Here is an 18,917-nt window from a genome sequence, read left to right on the forward strand (position 1 = left end):
AGTTTCATAATCAATATAAAACCACATACTATCAAGAATATCTAACTTTGAGTTAAAGTTGGTCAAGCTAAAATGGTTCAACCAGAGGGAATTCTGGGAGCTTGTTGATCCCTGGGACATTCTGCTGGAGAAGTCCAAGGCTTCAGTGCCAGACAGGAAATTTGCAAATGTCAGGAAGGTGCAACTGAACCTTATTTGTTGTCTCTTATTTGCTTCCTGAGATCAAAGTCAGGGAAAGTGGATTTTGCAGATCAGGACCCCTGGGTGGGACTGTCTAGCCCCCCTTATCTTCAAAGGAGGTGATCACGGAAGGGGTGCCTGGGATGGTTAATTGGCCCCCTCCCTGTTGCCAGCTAAATCCCATAAAAATGAAGGGTGATCCTTCAGTTACTTGTTCCAGTTCCCGTTTCCTAATTCCAACTACGTGGACCTGCCTGACAATGCTGTTTGGGAACCAGGCGTTACTGAAGCAAGTGACCTAGCTAGGTTAGGCAGAGGTTTGTTGTTGTTTTGTCTGTTTGAATCTTTCACTATTGTTATGCCAATGTATTTCTTGTTAGCCCCGTTGAGGGCAATTAGCTTTTAAGGAAACAGATGCTGCTCTCTTTTTGTATGTACCTTTCTTTTCTTTTAAAGAAACTACCCTTTTATTAATGGTGTGTATTGCTTGGGGCTAATGACTCTAAATTCAATCCTTGATTGTTGGATGCTACTGACTACCCTTGGTTAATGTGGGTTAATGTTCTAGAGCAGAAGGAGTAACAATAGGTATGCTCGAGGATCTCAGTTAGCGCTCTGAGGTCCCCTTCCTCAGAGTAGGGAGCTAAAAAGAGGGGGGGTGGCAGTTCTATCGTAAAACTAATCCTGGAAGAGGGAGAGTTTGCCTGGGGAGCAGTGGCCCAAGGGAATTGGAACTGTTCTCAGAAGCAAAGAGCCTCCTTGGGGTACTGAGGTCAAGGGACCCCAGGGGGACAATATTTGACACACACACCCTGCACTTCACCTATCAATTTGTGGGGGGGCAGGGGGAGAGAAGAAAATGTCAAAAAAACCTTTCCTGCAATGCAGAAATGTGTAAATTATAATCTCCTTCTGTGAAGCCACCTTTTCCTTCTGCTAAGCAACCCTACACCCACTAAATTGTAGAATGCACTTCAGCAAGAGCCATCCATTGAAAGAAAAAGAACACTTTCAAGCATAATGGAGCTGATCTGCAAAATGTGCCTTGATGACTGCCAGAAGCACCCTTCCTCTGATTTTCCCCTACAGAGTCACAGAGGGTAGCTGAGGTCAGTGAACAGAGCAGGGTAGCTATAGTTTTTCTTGCAGTGTTAAAATACAAAGGAGGGGGATGAGAGTGGGTAGCGAAATTCCCCAGTGATCCATTCTCTTTCCCAGCTCTAAGCATTCCACATTCAGAGGCTTACAACAGATGAGAGAATAGGCAGAGAGATGAAGCATGCAAACTCCATGGATGATCAATTGGCATCTATGGATTCTGTTCCGAAAGCATCTAGTGAAGAAGACACAACACAATGCCAGTCAAGTGACAGTATAAATTACTTGGGCCACTCTCTTAATAAGGATGGTTAGACTTTCCCACTAATGACAGCAGGATAATTTAAAACCATAGCCAAGGAAACGGAACTTGAAGTATGCTTCTCTCCCGAGAGAAAATCATTAGGTTGCTCTAGACTAGGGTGTGTGTGTGTTTCTGCAGGGGTATGTTGCAACATGCCATTTACACAATAATTATGCATTAATGATGGATTTCTATAGGGCCAACCACAAATCATGCTGCTTTATTAGTTGTTTTGCAATGTTTCCTCAGTGCTTTGCATTATTGCTGTCTTGAAGGGCACTCCTGCACTATAGTGCAAGAAGAGTGGAACACCTACCCACATCCCTCCAGAACATTTGTGGTCTAAAAAGTTATGGAATTTTAGCAGGGGTGTTAGGGGGCATGCACCAATTAGTAATGGAGCAGTAGGTCCACCCTGAAACCTTTGCAGATGCAGACAGTATTGAAAGTGGGATCATGTTCAACCACTTGGATATCATCATGGCTGAATGTGAAGCAGTTATCTTGCCACTAATCTCATGAATCTCAGAGCCACTTCACACATCCTGGACCAGCCAAAATTAAGAAATGTTTAAGTATCACTGAACTGGATTTAAAGCATTCAGCAAACGTATAGCTTACCAGATACTATGGCTGCACGTAGAGTAGTGATCGCTGCTGGGCTATGTGAGTGACATACATCTTGGACCCCTGATTGGGTTGGGAGTATGAAATGTGTAAGCAAATGTTTAAAAGTACACTTGCATAAGTCTGCACTGCCTTGGGAAACTCCAGTGCAATGCCTATGCATGTACATTTATTTATTTATTTATTTATTATTTAATTTACATCCCGCCCTTCCTCCCAGCAGGGGCCCAGGGCAGCAAACAAAAGCAGTAAAAACACTTTAAAACATCATAAAAACAGACCTTAAAATACATTAAAACAAAACAACTTTAAAAACATTCTTTAAAAAAGCTTTAAAAACATCTTAAATAAAAAGGGTTAAAAAAAACATATTGCTTAGAAAAAAATGTTTTTTTAAAAATATTAAAAGCAATTCAACACAGACGCAGACTGGGATAGGTCTTAACTTAAAAGGCTTGTTGAAAGAGGAAAGTCTTCAAAAGGCGCCGAAAAGATAAGAATTGTGTTTGCCATGTAACATGGATAGTTCCCTTAAACAATACTCTTATTTCTGACAATAGCAAAGTCTTGTAGCACCTTAAAGAGTAACAAATTTATTTACGGCATTTGTCATGGACTAGAGTCTACTTCATCAGATGAATGAAGGTTTTTTTCCTGCAGTAGACTAAATCAGTGACCGTCTGGAAGTAGTTTCTAAGATGCACATGCAGTGTACATATTAAAAATGCAGTAGGGCCCCACTCATATGGCAGGTGACGTTCCAGACCCCCACCGAAAAGCGAAAACCACTGAAAAGCGGAACTCATTGAACAGAGTGGTGTGCGACACCCGAAAACCGCCGTAAAAGCAGAACAAGCGCTGTATGAGTGGGGCTTTAGTCTAATTGCGTCTAATTGAGACCGCCGCATTAGCGAAGCGCCGTAAAGTGCCGCCCTACTGTATATGGGTGTTTTAGTGTACACACAAAGAATGCACTCTCAGAGGCTGTCTTGGAATATGTGTGGAAAAAGATAAAAAGGACCAAGTGAAGGACGTATCACTCTCATACACCTTGGTTGTTTAGTTCCAAAGCTGAAATGTCCTTAAAGAGTTTTCTTCGCACATGTCCATTGTGATTCTTTCTACTCTTTTAAAACAAATATTTCCCATTTGACTCAGTGTGGCTCTGACCATTTACTGTAATTCGAGAACTCATGCACATAGTTCAAAAGTTCATTAATGTGCCTCCATCTGCAAGTCTGATAGATGGCTTTAGTTTCGATGGTGTTGGGCTTTGGCTTAGTCATTTTGGTCTGCAGCATACACAAAATGGCTGCAAGAGCATTGCAGGGCGTTAGCTCTCTATGGGAGTTAGCTCTCCATGGGAACTGACATCCCAAACAAAGGGAATTAGTTCTTTGCCACTGTGCTAAATTGTCACCCTCTAGCACAGGCGTGGGGAACCTTTGGCCTTCCAGACGTTGCTGAACTACAACTCTCATCATCCCTAGCCATTGGCCATATAGTAGGACCCCACTTTGTGGCGCTCCACTTTGCAGCGTTCCACTGATACAGCGGTTGTCAATTGTGGAAAGGCCCTGCTCCTATGGCGCTTGTTCCATTTTTACAGTGTTTTTTGGGTATTGGGCACCATTTTAGACAATGTTAGTCAATGTGTTCCGCTTTGTGGCGGCGGTCCGGAACGGAACCTGCTGTATGAGCGGGGCCCTACTGTACTTGCTGAGCTGATGGAAGTCATAGTTCATTAACATCTGGAGGGCCAAAAGTTCCTCACACCTGCTCTAACAGGACTGTTCAGGGGCCAGCAAGCAAGCAATGTTCTCCCCCAGGACATAAGCAGTAAAGGGCTCGGGGAAGCCTATTCACTCTGCTGCCCTCCCCTCATGCCTTTTTCTTTTCCAACCAGCACTCAAAATTCTGTGGGTTATATTCAGCATAGCACTAAGGCTAAGGTTACATCAGCGCAAGGATTTCTTCTTGTGCAGTGGAACAATCTCTCCCTCCCCCTCCCCCCTAAATCTGTTCTGGGGGTTCTCCTAACTTTTCACAGCCAATTTGGGGCCAGCATGGGGGGAGGAGAGGGGAAAAATCCCTTTGCTCTAGTGCAAACAGTTAAATACAACCCCTAGCCCAGCCAGAAATCTCTTCCGTTAGTTTTTATCAGCCACAAATAAAGAACCTCTTGCTGGAGGGAAGTGCTTGAGGGTCGACATGTGCCTGAGAGAGAAGCAGTTGGGGAGAGCATGGGGGGGCTATTGCAGTGGTCTGGGGGAAGGGGAGGCATGGTGTGAGAGAAGAAGTAGCCAGTTAAGGCATACACAACACAGACAGTTCGTGCAGTGGTGTCACTAGGGTTGGTGTCACCCAGTGCGGTAACTCATAGTGTCACCCCCATGGACCTCTTACAGCACCAGACCATACAGAATCCTTAGTAATGTTTTTTGTACTAATGTTACTCGTACATTGTAATTCCCGTATATCACTGAATGTAATAGCACACACACACAGAGCCAGCTGTGGGATCGTCACACAACCTAGAACATTTTTTCCCTTTCACAAGGACATGCAAAAGATTGAACCCAGGACCTTCTGCATGCAAAGCACATGCTCAGCCTACCACTGAGATATAGGGTAGAAAAGCACTCACTGTTCTGCTGGCCTGGGGATAATTCTGAGGGCCAGTGGGAACCACAGATGTGATGGGAGGCAGGGAGAAGTGAATGGGCAGAGAGTGCAGGTGCAATGCTGAGGTGCCGTCTCAGCAAAACTGACGCCAGTCCTAGTGGGTAAGCCCTTGTAATCAGCTCTCAGTGACTTTCAATACCATCGACCATGGTATATTTCTGGAGTGGCTGTCCAAATTGGAGGTGGATTGCACTGCTTTGCAGTGGTTCTAGTCTGACTTGGATGCTCTCAGAAGGTTGGGGAGTATTGTTTGGCCCTGTGGAGCCTTCAGTTTGGGGTTCCTCAGGGTTCAATTTTATCCCCCATGCTATTTAACATCAACATCAGCTTTTCTCAACCTTTGGGTTCCCAGATGTTGCTGGACTATAGTTCCCATAATTCCTGACCATTGGCCAAGCTGGCTGGGGCTGATGGGAGTTGTAGTCCAGCAACATTTGGGGATCCAAAGGTTGGGAAAGGCTGATCTATGTGAAATTGCTGAGTGAGGTCATTCGGAGATTTGGAGTATATTGTCACCAATATGCTGACGACACACATCTCTACATCTCCCAGAGTTGCAGTGGAAGTGCTAGACAGATGTCTTTCCTCGGTAATGGACTAGATGAGTCAATAAACTGAAGCTCAATTCAGACAAGACTGAGGCACTGTTAGTGGGTGGTTCACTAGACTGGATGGAGGGGATGTGCTTACTATATTTATGGGGTTACACTCCCTCTGAAAGAGCAGGTGCGTAGCTTGGGAGTACTTCTGGAACAGTTACTGTCCCTTGAGGCTCAAGTGGCCTTTGTGGCAAGGAGTGCCTTCCCATCAGCTTCGGTTGGTGGCCCAGCTACAACCCTACCTGAATAGGGATAGCTTGACTTCTGTTGTCCACACTCTGGTAACTTCTAGGCTAGATTACTGCAATGCATTATACATGGGTCTGCCTTTGAAGACAGTTCAGAAACTGCAGCTGGTGCAGAATTCAGCAGCCAGGTTGCTCACTGGGGCAAGACTTTATGAGCAGGCAAAGACATTTCTCCCAAGCATTTGCTCCTAATTTGGGGGGGGGGTGCTTTTGGAGGACTTTGTTGCTGTAGCCTCTTTTAGGGGCTGGGCTGTCAGTGCCTTCACATTATGTATTGTCTTTTTGGTTTTTTAAAACTTTTTAATTTTTTATACTGGTTTTAATCTTTTATTGACTGTAAGTCATTTTGGGTTCACCTGGTGAAGAAAAGCAACTAACAAATTTAATAAATAAATAAATGATTCTTTGAGAACACTGAGCATACTCAGTCCTCATTGTATTATCACGAAGGGGGAGTGTCCTCTTTTGTGTTGGTTTTGTACTTCTACAACACTTCCGGTTCATCTGAGCATGCCAATACCTCATTTTTTTTTTAGTGGCCACATTGTGGCTCAACCATCTGAGTTTGCTATTACAGGAAAGATCTAGAACCTGTAACAAAATGTTGCAGTGTGGCATGCAGCTGTCCAGGACTCCCAACCATGACATCTTCCATAATATTCCATTATATTTCCCCTCGCCTGGTTTTTCTTAGAAGAGCTGCCTTACTTGATCAATTCAAAGGCCCACCTACTGTACCATCCCCTTTCTCAGAGGCTAACTGCCCATAGGAAGTCTCAAAGCAGGACATGATGGCAATAGCTTTCTCCCACTGTTGTTCTTCAACACCTTGCATTCAGAGACATACTGCCTCTGATCTTGGAGGAAGCAGCCATCATAAGGAGCAGACACTGATAGTCATGAATTTGTGTAATTCTCTTTAAAACCATTTAGAGGTCAGGGGCCTTCACCACATATTGTGGAATTGCATGGTTTAATTATGTGCTGTGTAAAGCACTACCTTTTGGCTGTTGTGAATCTCCCAGCATTCAACTCTATTGGGTGACCCCAGGTTCTAGTATTATGAAATTTATGAAAATTATGAAAAGCAGAAGAAAAACTTCCCTCCACTCTTTTTCGAGATACTTGGCATTCCAGGGCCATTCAGCATGCTCAGTCCTCATTGGGCTGAATCTAAACATGTTTTACTTTTGTTCATGGTTCAGTCTTTGGCACCACCAGTTTAAAGGATGAGGTAGCAGGTGATGGGGAAGACCTCTTTGTGCCCTGGAGAGTTGCATCCCATCCTAGTAGACAATGCCTTCACTTGTGGGGGGGGGAGCTCTTTTCAGCTTGAGGGCTGCATTCTTTTGCAGGCAACCTTCTGGGGGCCACATGGCCAGAGACAAAAGCAGATAACAGATGCAGCTCTTAGTACAGTAGGTTACTTTCCAGCCATGCAATACTCAAGACGTTTCTACACATCCCACTTCAACTTCCCATCCAGGCAAGCATGAGGCATCATCATAGTTCAAGGATATATTCCAGCCAGGCAAAAGCACTCAAGGAGGGCACGGAACTGGATCAGTGAAGGGTGGGACCTGGTCTTGGGGAGGGCCAAGGGCCAGACAGAAATGCCTGAAGGGCTGCATTGGTCCCCTGGCCTGAGGTTCCCCATCCCTTGGCTAGATCGATAGTTTGATTTGGTATAAGGCAGCTTCCTATTTTCTTAATGGAAGAACCTCATGAGATTAAACGTACATTAAGCCTTACCCATGAAATCCCTGTCAGTGTGGACTTGGCCACTTAGGGCTGGAAGGCAGAAGCAGGTTTTGCTCTCTCTGCAACATTGCTCCCAAGTGCTGCAGTCTGCTCTTTTGCATGGGGGCAAATTGCACCCATTCACTTCAGGAGAGGGGCAGAGTCAGGGAGGCACTGATCTCCCTATCTGTAGGCCACCTCTTTACCTTTGGTGTCTAGGTCACGCAATTATAAAGAGGTAGTAGGTCAAAGTTTGTTCCCATCATAGCACTGTCCTAGAAATATTGGTGCTGTTTCACTTTCCATACAGTAGAGCCCCGCTTCTCGGCGCCCCGCTTTTCAGCGTTCCACTAATATGGCACCAGTGGGGTGATCAGCTGGAGGGGGGGCTGGAGCTCCCCGCACTCCAGCTGATTGTGCCGCAGAAGGGGAAGATCAGCTGTAGCATGCTACAGCTGATCTCCTCCTTCTCCTCGGGGGCCGTCAGACTCCCACACTCCAGCTCACCGCGATCAAACTCCCGCTTGAGCTGATCGTGCCCGAGGAGGGGAAGATCTGATCTTCTCCTCCTCTGGTGCGATCAGCGGGTTAGGTTCCAGAACCCCACGCTACAGCTGATCCGCTTTCCAGCGGGGGTCTGGAACCTAACCTGCCATATGACTGGGGCCCTACTGTATATGAATTAATGACACCCACCAAGGGGTACATTTGAAGGGTCTACTGGGATGGGGGTAAGCCCGTTCCGTTACCCCAGCCACTCAGAAAACAACCCACACTTTCTCCATAGCTCTGCCTCTTTATCTGCATACCATCATTCTGAGTTTGGTTTTATGGTAACACAAGTACGCTGAGATTTACTGATTTATAACAGCAGCAGCATGTGTGTTTCAGAGTTCCCTGAAGGCAGCTCTACTCTTAAACATTATTGCCACCAGAAATACCATTGTAGGAGACAAAACCTGACTGAACAAGTGGCCATCATTACAGTGAGAACACAATACAAATCCCAGGCAAGAAACTGGTGCACCACTGGAGAGAAACCAGGGCCAAACTTTTTATGAAATGTTTGTGGTTCAGAAAGTGAAGCTGCTATCTAACATGAACTGTATATATTTGCATTTTCTGCATTCAGTATGAAGTAGCTCAAGTTGGTACAAGCTCTTCAGAAAAGCTCTTCAGAAAAGTTCTTCTGAAGCCATCAAATATCAAATGGGACAGAATTTGAATTGTAGATGCAAGAACATTTTTTTTATTTAAGAAACCCATCTGAAAAAAACTATATACTATTAATGGATCTGCTGCAGTTCAGTTTTCTACTCTGCAGTGTAAAAAAGGTCCATGTCCATGTCTGTTAAAATAACCCAAGGGCAAACACAAACAGCATGTGTTTCAAAGCTTCTCTTTACTTATACTTGAGCTTTTAGCATTGCACATCTCATGCAGTTACCTTTCCTTGAAGGCAAGTTCTTGCATCAGACTGAGAATACAGTAGATCTAAAACCATCCTTACATCAACAAAATCAAACAGTCACATTCAACAATCTCCTTTAGCTAACTTCTATCTAAACACTTGAAAACGACACTCCATAAATCAATGTGTTTGGCTAATTCTCCTGGTTCATACAAGGCTTTAAGTTGCAATCTGTATGCAGGAAGTTTAGAATGCAGTTCTTGATTGTAAAATGTTTCTGTGCACACATTACATATCAGGCACACAAACTTATATAAAACTGGTTGGAATACAAAAATATGGTTATCACAAGAGTACCAAACAGCACAGAATTAAAACATTTATCATTAATATAAAATGTATGTACAACATTCCCCAAATGATTTCTCTCCGCAAAGTGATAACTTCAAAATTAAGACAGAACTAGCCTAACTTCAGTCGTTACAACAAATACACAGGATGTCTCAACCATCTTTATTACCCACAGAAGTTATTATAAATAATTTTCACAAGTTGTGTCAATGCTTTATTGCACATTGTACAGCACATATGCCAATGTCTGAGAGAAAGAGAAAACGATTCAATCCCTTCATTTGACAAGTAGTTTAAAATACCTTACTCTCTGTTTCCTCATGCAAACAACTGCAAGTTATAAAATTTAAACAAAAAATTAAGGGTCATTTTAAAGAGGGGTAGGGCCCTCAAACAGAATAGATGATTTGTAAACTCTTATAAAGTCATTAAAAGGTGACAATTAAAAAGTATGATGCAGAACACCAGCTTTTTCACTGCAAATAAAAAAATATGCAGCTGCTGCATATGTAGTCATACATTCCTTCTGCTTTGCAGAATTAGGGTTTCCTGCCTCATATTCCACTAAAGATCAAATTACATGGTGCTTTTTGCTGTTGGCAATTAACAAGGTAACTACCCAGAATTGTGCCGGAATCTCTAATCTTGATTCATGATTAACCCTTTGGAGTGAGCTTTGCCACAGAATAGGATCAGGAGGAAACAGGCACAGCATGTCTTTTTGGAAATCTATATAGCCTGAGGTAAAGGATTGTAAGTCTAAAGAATATTAAGAATGGGCCATAAAAGCATATGGATTTACAATATGAGGCATTAAAAAGTAAGGAATAAAAGAAGGAATTATAAGCGACAAGGCATTGGCTAGTTCATAATATGCTGTCAGCACACAAAGCCTGTATATAAAACCAACCAAAAGTTATCATAACAAAAAAATGTGTGTGTGGTCAATAAGTTAGTTGCACCTTTCAGCAAGGAATTCTCAAAGCTATTGGCCATTTGCAGAATATCTCTTCCACAAAATCCTCCTCTCATGGATAAAATTGCACCATTACAAAGAAATGTGTTGGAGAATATGTATAGTTAAGGTACAGCAACTTCAAGAAGTCTGTTGTTTTTTCGCTTGCAAGTGGGTATATTGCCATTTTTCTGGTTGCCTCGCACAAACTTCACACACACTTTGTCTTGTCTGAACTGAACGAGGAACCTAGGAGATGAAAAACACAGGTTGCAGTTCAGAGTTACATTAATAATAGTTAGCCGCAACACCGAAGAAAAGGCAAAAAGCATAAGCACATTGCAAATCTTCTTTATATGAGTAATAAAACGGAGAGTGATGTCCAACGTTAGTTGTACTTAGAGAAGACACACTGAAATCAATGGACTTAATATGACCCATGTTAGATATCCTGACCTAATAAAGCATTGTAGGTTTTTCACCTTGATTTCCAGTTATTGTCCATAGTGCTAAGTGAGTGGGAAACCTCCAAAATTTGCTTGACTAGAGGCAACCCTACCATTAGACAAAGTGAGGCAGGTTGAGGATTTTGGAGGCTATTAAAGGCTTTCAAATGTCAGATAGTTTACTAAAAAAAAAACCTATTACTGTTGAGAGTAGGGGAAATACGTGTCCGGATTCTCTACTACAAGCATCAAAACATTTGGGGCTAGTTCTGGTTTATGTAGTACAGAGTTCATACTCAGTTTGGAAAGGCCCAATTGTTTTTAAAGACTAAAAGGCAATTATTAGGACTGTTATTTGATTAAAGAAATATTTGTGGTTGAGAGGGTTTTAATAAACTAAATCTGCAGCTTTATGCAAATAAAACATTTTGGAGAGAGAAAAACCTGTGTTATTAGATAGTGTGTGTATGCATAACAGCTGGCACCATTTTAGGAAAAACTTTTCCTCCTGCGGAAGAGTGAAAGGGGATGCCTGTTTTAAGGTGCTGCCTCTGTTCTCTGCAGGTTTTTTAAAAATAAGTACTCACATTAAAGTTAATTAGCTTTTTAAAAAACCTGTTGCCAGTCAATGAGGGATTCCTGGTCTTTCATCTGAGTATACATGCATAAGATTAGGGTGAAAAGGCTGCAGTCTTAGAAACAATCACAGAAAGCTGACATGAACATATTTTACACTAGACAGCTGAGGTGCAGAGGTCTCTGTTCCAGCATTGGGACCCAACCTCAGCTCCACTACCATCACAGAAGCAGCCATGAACCTTCTTGTTCTGCTGTTCTCTGCCCTTACTTCTGTATCCCTTGGGGCATACAAAAAAGGAAGGTATGATATTCTGGAAGGGACAGAGGTGGGGAGGGGCAGGATCTCTTCTGGACCCCATTTATGCCATGCCATAGTCTTTTGACCTGCCGAAGCAGCAGAGTTATGCCAACTATAAGGTGGAGGAATTTGTCTTAATCCCCTTTAAAAGCCATGTGAGCTGGTGGCCATCGCCATATCTTGTTTCAGTGACTTCCACTGGGTGTCACATGAAGAAGTCTGCCCTAAATCTCCTGCCAAACCATTTCACTGGATGACCTCACGTTCTAGTATTATATGAGAGGGAACATAAAATCCCCACTGCTTTATTTGCTTTTAGCATCCCATTGGAAGGTCTCAAAGAAAGCAACGTTTTCTATGGCGTGTCAAAAAGTGGATTGTTTGTGTGTCTGGTGGCAGCCACATATGACCAACATTAGAGTAATCCTTTGCACATGCATGTCTCCATGCACATGGAGAGGATCATACCGGGGAGAGAGAGAAAGTGTGGAAAGCCCTGATTGACACCCTTATTGTGTTGTCCTTCAGCATGGTATTACAAAAAGGAAAAGGAAAAGCAGGCATTGGAATAAATACAAAAGTCAAGCTTTGATTTTACTTTCAAGATTGGATCAACATGGTGTGCAAGAAACTCTACCACTGGCTAAAACAATCACAACATATTTTTCAGCTGTATTTGAGCTCCAGCACATTTAGTACAGAGATATTATTTCCCCACTTGATGCAAGGAAATAATGCAAGGAATCCAAATGGGACACATTCCACCACCAATCCTTCCTGGTGGAAGAAGGAAGACACCAAGGAGACTTGTTCATCCTTCTCCTGCATAATACAGAAGAAAGCAATGCCTTAATTGCTCACTGTCAAATTACTGTTCTCTATTCTTATTCATGTAATCATTGCTAGCTACTGCATTCTGTGATATCAATATTTTTAAACCTTCTAAAGCCAGTTTATAACGGTTCTCACCAATTGGAAAAAACTTTTTTGGGGGGAGAGGGAGCAGGGTTAGTAAACAAAGTCTAAAAGCCCACATTTCCCACAAACAGTTCCACTTTCCTGTAAGGTATACTCTAAGTCAGAGGGTACTACTAACCTAGTCCTATTTGTGAACTACTTACCAACACCAGCAACCAAGAAAAAACCCACTATTTCTATGAACTTCAATGGATTCTTTAACCCAGAGGTAGCCAATGTGGTGCCCTTGAGACATTGTTAGGCTACAACTCCCACCATCACCCCTGACAGTTGGCCATGTTGGGTGAGGCTGATGGAAGCTGGAATCCAACAATATCTGAATGGTACCACATTGGCTACCCCTGTTTCAATCATTATTCTTCTGCATAAGTCTGGGCTGCTACTGGGAGGAAGGGCAGGATATAAATCAAATTAATTAATTAAATTAACAAACAAACAAACATGTATATCCACCCACAAACAGGGAACTATTTTAAAAAGCTATTCAGTATTCTAATATACTTACTATTCCCACGCCTCTATCATTTCTGAGGCCTGGTCCCTGCTTCCTGCTCATTTCAATCCAACTTCCTTCCATCAGCTCCCATCAGCTGTCACTCTCTCTTACAGCTTAAATATGCAATGGTTCTTCACTCTATATACTAGGCCTTGTCCTACAAGAGTGATCAGTGGACACGATCCAGCTAAAATTAATCACTTGGTTGATCCCATTTACTGCAACAGGCAAGTTAAGCATGTGTCCAACTCTCTCCCATTGGAATCAATGGAAGTTTAACTTCAACTGAGCAGTGATCTACTTTTCAAACCAGATGCTGACATACACTTGCATTTAGGAAATCTTCCTTAGGGCATCCAGTGCAATTACATTTTGAGGGTTCTCTCAGCCATGGGGAAGACTTCATACGTGCTTCTTTTTTTCTTTTTCTTTTGGTAAGCCATGATAAAAAGTTCAGAACTTCTTAGAAACATCTTGGTCACTTGTATCTACATATCTGCTCTATGATAATTTAGGGCTTATCTGAATCCATTTAATGTCTAAAGCCTCTCATTTTCATGTTATACTAATCTTCACAATGATTATGTTAAGTCGATTTCCTTTTCAGCCCTGTCCAAGTTATATAACCAGTTCTTGAAATCACTTTCCCTCTCTTGGCTCTGTTTCTTGAAGCTCTCCATATCCTAGTGGGTAGGCACAATTCCCAGTTGCTTGCAAATAATTAATTTAAGCATGACTGAATATTCCCCCCCCAATCCAATCATTTCATATAGCAGCACTGGAAACCATAAAGATAAACATCATAGCACTATTTAGCATTGACAGGTCCCACTGGTAAAGAAGCAGGAAAGCACACCACCTTTGAGAAGAGTCAGCCTCTCCTTCTAGCATTGTATCTTAAGTGAGACTTCCAATGGAGATTTAACACACTCCAGAAGGATTTTTGCCTTAAAGCAGAAACCACAAATCAAACTAACTGCAGAGCTCCTGGGAGGAAGGAGCCTGCACTTTTCTGAGCATCTACCCATGTACATCTTTCCAGCTATTCAGCTGGGAGTCCCAGACGAGTCATTAGGCCAGAACTCTCATCCACTCCCTTCTCCCAGCACAGCACTCACCAAGTACACTGGAAACATAACTGGCAAAAGAGACCAACCCTTTACAGTGCACTCTTCTAACACCACACCCGGCATTGTTGTTTGTGATTCATAGCATCACAAACACGCACATACACCCCTGAACTAAATCATACTTTTAAAAACATCTTCGTAATGTAATGTTAGTTGTAAGCCACCTTGGAAGGATTTGTATCCCTGAAAGGTGGGATATAAATATCGAATGAACAAATGAACAAGTCCATCAATTACTGAAAACAGTGGCCAACCGTCTGTAGGATTATACCAATCCTATTCCAAACATCAGTTAACTACCTAAGGCTGGAGTGGGCAACACTTACTCATATTTTCAGAAGCTCCCTCTTCTGAAGGGCTCCAAGCAGATGACCACTACAAATAATGAACATAGGAGAATGGCAACAGTTGTTCTAAGCCAATGTAGCAAAACCTAATTCCCTTCCCTCAAGCTGTTGGCAGCTGATGCCTTTGCTGCAGCCTTTACCTCTAGCTTGAGGAAGCTGTCTCATACCAAGTCAGTCAGATCACTCAGTCCATTCACCTCAGTATTGTCTACACTGACTGGCAGCAGCTCTCCAGTGATTCATGACAGGAATCTTTCACAGCCCTGCCTGGAGATGCCCAGGATTGAACCTGGGATCTTCTGCAAGCAAAGCAGGTGCTCTACCAATGAGCTACAGTCCTTCCCCATTTTTCTGAGCTCCACTGCACTTTCTCCTTTCATGCACCTTGTAGGGGCACAGTAGCAGCCCTAAAAAAGGTGTAAGCGGTGCTCCTCAGTTTCTCTTAGATCCCTCTGCCAAAACAGGAAATCTGGTAGTCCTTAAGATCATACTTAAGGGCACACATGCCATTGCTGGACCAATACCTGATGGAACGCCTCTCCCGACATGAACCCACCTGTACACTATGCTCAACATCTAAGGCCCTCCTCTGGGTGCCTACTCCAAGGGAAGCTGGGAGGATGGCAACAAGGGAGAGGACCTTCTCAGTGGTGGCCCCCAAATTATGGAATGATTTCTCTGACGAGGTGCGCCTGGCGCCAACACTGTTATCTTTTCAGCGCCAGGTCAAGACTTTCCTCTTCTCCCAGGCATTTTAGCATGTATTTTTAAATTGCTTTTTAAAAATGTGTTCTTAAATTTGTTTATCTGTTTTTAATTGTTGTAAACTGCCCAGAGAGCTTTGGCTATGGGGCGGAATACAAATGCAATAAATAAATAAACAAACAAACAAATAAACAAGGAGCAACACAGCAGCATGACTATCACATGGTTTAGGGACTGAAAGCTCACATGCCATTGCCAGTCATGCACACCTTCTTCTTTTTGATGGTTCACAGCACTAACAGTCCACCACCCAAATACACATACGCCAACACAAACAAAAGCAGTAGTAGTTCTAGACTGAGATCATCATAGTCTAGCCTTGTTTACATCAATAGGCAAGAGACCTCCAGAGTTACATCACATAAACACTATTTTATTTATTTATTTATTTATTGTACTTAGAATCATAGAATAGTAGAGTTGGAAGGGCCCTATAAGGCCATCAAGTCCAACCCCCTGCTCAATGCAGGAATCCAAATCAAAGCATTCCCGACAGATGGCTGTCCAGCTGCCTCTTGAATGCCTCCAATGTCGGAGAGCCCACTACCTCTCTAGGTAATTGGTTCCATTGTAGTATGGAAGTTAGGAAGTTTTTCCTGATGTCCAGTTGAAATCTGGCTTCCTGCAACTTAAGCCCATTATTCCATGTCCTGCACTCTGGGACGATCGAGAAGAGATCCCGGCCCTCCTCTATCTGACAACCTTTCAGGTACTTGAAGAGTGCTATCATATCTCCCCTCAGGCTTCTCTTCTCCAGGCTAAACATGCCCTGTTCTTTCAGTCTCTCCTCATAGGGCTTGGTTTCCAGTCCCGATCATCTTGTTGCCCTCCTCTGAACCCGTTCCAGTTTGTCTGCATCCTTCTCGAAGTGCGGAGACCAGAACTGGACGCAGTATTCAAGATGAGGCCTAACCAGTGCTGAATAGAGGGGAACTAGTACTTCACGGAACTAGTACTTTCCAAAGTATAGTACTTTGGAAACTATACTTCTGTTAATGCAGCCTAATATAGCATTTGCCTTTTTTGCAGCCACATCCCACTGTTGGCTCATATTCAGCTTGTGATCAACGACAATTCCAAGATCCTTCTCACATGTTGTACTGCTGAGCCAAGTATCCCCCATCTTATAACTGTGCATTTGGTTTCTTTTTCCTAAGTGTAGAACTTTGCATTATCCCTGTTGAATTTCATTCTGTTGTTTTCAGCCCAATGCTCCAGCCTATCAAGGTCCCTTTCAATTTTGTTTCTGTCTTCCATGGTATTAGCTTTGCCCCCCAACATTGTATCATCTGCAGATTTGATAAGCATGCTTTGTACCTCCTCATCCAAGTCGTTAATAAAAATGTTAAAGAGCACTGGGCCCAGGACCGAGCCCTGTGGTACCCAACTTGTTACTTCCGCCCAGTTTGAGAAGGAACCATTGATAAGCACTCTTTGAGTACGATTCTGGAGCCAACTATGGATCCACCTGATAGTTGTTCCATCCAGCCCACATTTAGCTAGCTTGCTAATCAGAATATCATGGGGCACTTTGTCAAAAGCTTTGCTGAAGTCGAGATATATTATGTCCACAGCATTCCCACAGTCTACAAGGGAGGTTACCCGATCAAAAAATGAGATTAGTTTGGCAGGATTTGTTCTTCATAAATCCATGTTGGCTCCTAGTAGTCACTGCACTGCTTTCAAGGTGCTTACAGATTGACTTTATAATCTGCTCCAGAATTTTTCCAGGGATTGATGTTAGGCTGACTGGTCTGTAGTTCCCTGGTTCCTCCTTCTTGCCCTTTTTGAAGATAGGGAGAACATTAGCTCTCCTCCAGTCATCCGGCACCTCACCAGTCCTCCATGATTTCGCAAAGATATTTATATACCGCCCCACAGCTGAAGCTCTCTGGGTGGTTTACAACATGAAAAACATGATGAATTTGCTTCACTCAGACTAGTCTAGTGTGCTAAATATTTACTAAGCACACACAGATTTAATTTTGGTAAAGTCTTGCACCTTTGGAACCAAAGGCTATTGTCAACTATGGTTTACTAGTAAATTAAATGCACTTTTTTATTACATTAAAAAACCTGGATTTTCCCTCAAAACACCACTAGCGCTGACATTTTAGCTTATGCCAAAGATAAGTCACCTAAAAATTCACAAGTCTCAGTTTCTTCCAGACCTCCTGCAAGCAAGTAATTCTATAGTAATAAATTGATGAGAAAATAATAGAATGTATAAGCCCCTATTTTATAAGAACGCACACTAAGATTAAGAGAGTCTGATTTTCTCTTATTCACAGGTAGAATAAAAAAAACTGCTCACGCAATGGAATCAATCATTTCCCACACATTATTAAGTACCAGTAAAGTTGAAGTAATTTCTAAAAACTGTGTTTAAAAACACAAATGTGCATCTGTGCTCAGATAGTAGAAAGAGACCCCCAACAGTCCACATCATGTTGTGATACAAGATGGGCAACTGACCTCCAAAAGTGCCATGGGGGTAGGCTCTGGATACAGTTAGGGGGCAGTGCTGAATAAGGCAATAAAGGGATAAAGGAAGTTATTTGTGAAAACTGTCTTAGGCTAGGGAGGAGTCCCAACACTGGCTATTGGGCTTACATCTTCAGGCAGGCTGGTTGAGAAAACGGGAGTAGGGCACAGCCTTTTCTGTTTTAGCCAACAATGGAAACCTTTGTTGTTTCCACATGCTTTCCCTTTCTCTCCATGGTGGTTTGTTTCTCAATAGCTTTTATATTTTCTTTACCTTTTGGTAAGAAAGGTACCATTTGGAATTCCCTCCCGTTAAATATTAGACAGGCGCCATTTCTGTTATCTTTTCGGCACCTACTGAAGACATTCCTCTTTCAATAAGCCTTTTAAGTAGAGACCTTATCCCAGTCTGCGTCTGTGTTTGATTTTAAGATGTTTTAAAAGCTTTTTTAAAAAGATGTTTTAAAGATGTTTTGTTTTAATATGTTTTTAAAGTTATTTTGTGTTTTAATATATTTTAGTCTGTTCTGATGATATTGTAGTGTTCTTAGTGTTTTTGTTTGCCGCCCTGGGCTCCTACTGGGAGGAAGGGTGGGATATAAATTAAATGAAAAATAAATAAATGCCTTTGATTTATTTTCATATTAATATAATGTTTTAATATTTTGATTGCAAGTTGTTTTGAATACTCTTAATAGAAACTGACAAAAAAGACAAAGCTCAGAACATACTCATCAGATATTTCTATGTTGAGCTTCTGCTTGGTTTGGCTGAGTGTGGTGCGGTAAAGCTTGGTGGCCATTTCAATAAGATGATCACTGCTGAAGAGGAAATCCCCTTTTCCAGCTGCTTCAGATCCCTGGTACAGAAAAGTAAATTAGTGGATGCCAATTCAATGGAAGCAGTATTTTACACATACTGAATGTGTGTATATAGGGAGATACCAGAATTTTTCCATTCTCTTCTGTAAAGTGTGCAATTTAGATACTAGCATCGCTAGTTTTGAATTATGAACATTTATACAACATTTTATGCCTACCTCTTTGAGATGCACAGCAAAAAAGCCATCATTCTGGGAGCTCATGGACACTTTAGTGACATCCCCCAGAGGAACCTCTGACTTGATATGCCCCGACTTCTGATCGGCAAGCAGCACATTATTTTTTGTGAGCAAGAAAATCCTAGCAGTGCACTGA

At 42.4% G+C, this 18,917-nt stretch overlaps 1 protein-coding gene across 4 annotated transcripts in view; it reads right to left on the minus strand.

The window, feature by feature from the left end:
• Window positions 1-8,864: 8,864 nt before the first annotated feature.
• Window positions 8,865-18,917, minus strand: part of MYO1B (myosin IB) — a 198,814-nt gene continuing 188,761 nt past the window's right edge. For all 4 annotated transcript variants that reach the window (XM_061608188.1, XM_061608190.1, XM_061608189.1 and 1 more), the window contains 3 exons: window positions 18,761-18,913; window positions 18,453-18,580; window positions 8,865-10,447 (listed from right to left, as the gene is read on the minus strand). In XM_061608188.1, coding sequence (XP_061464172.1) covers window positions 10,324-10,447; window positions 18,453-18,580; window positions 18,761-18,913 — 405 coding nt within the window. In that variant the 3' untranslated portion in view covers window positions 8,865-10,323. The remainder of the gene's footprint in view (window positions 10,448-18,452; window positions 18,581-18,760; window positions 18,914-18,917) is intronic.

This window comes from Rhineura floridana, chromosome 2 (assembly GCF_030035675.1).
Source record: "Rhineura floridana isolate rRhiFlo1 chromosome 2, rRhiFlo1.hap2, whole genome shotgun sequence".
Lineage (NCBI taxonomy): Eukaryota > Metazoa > Chordata > Lepidosauria > Squamata > Rhineuridae > Rhineura > Rhineura floridana.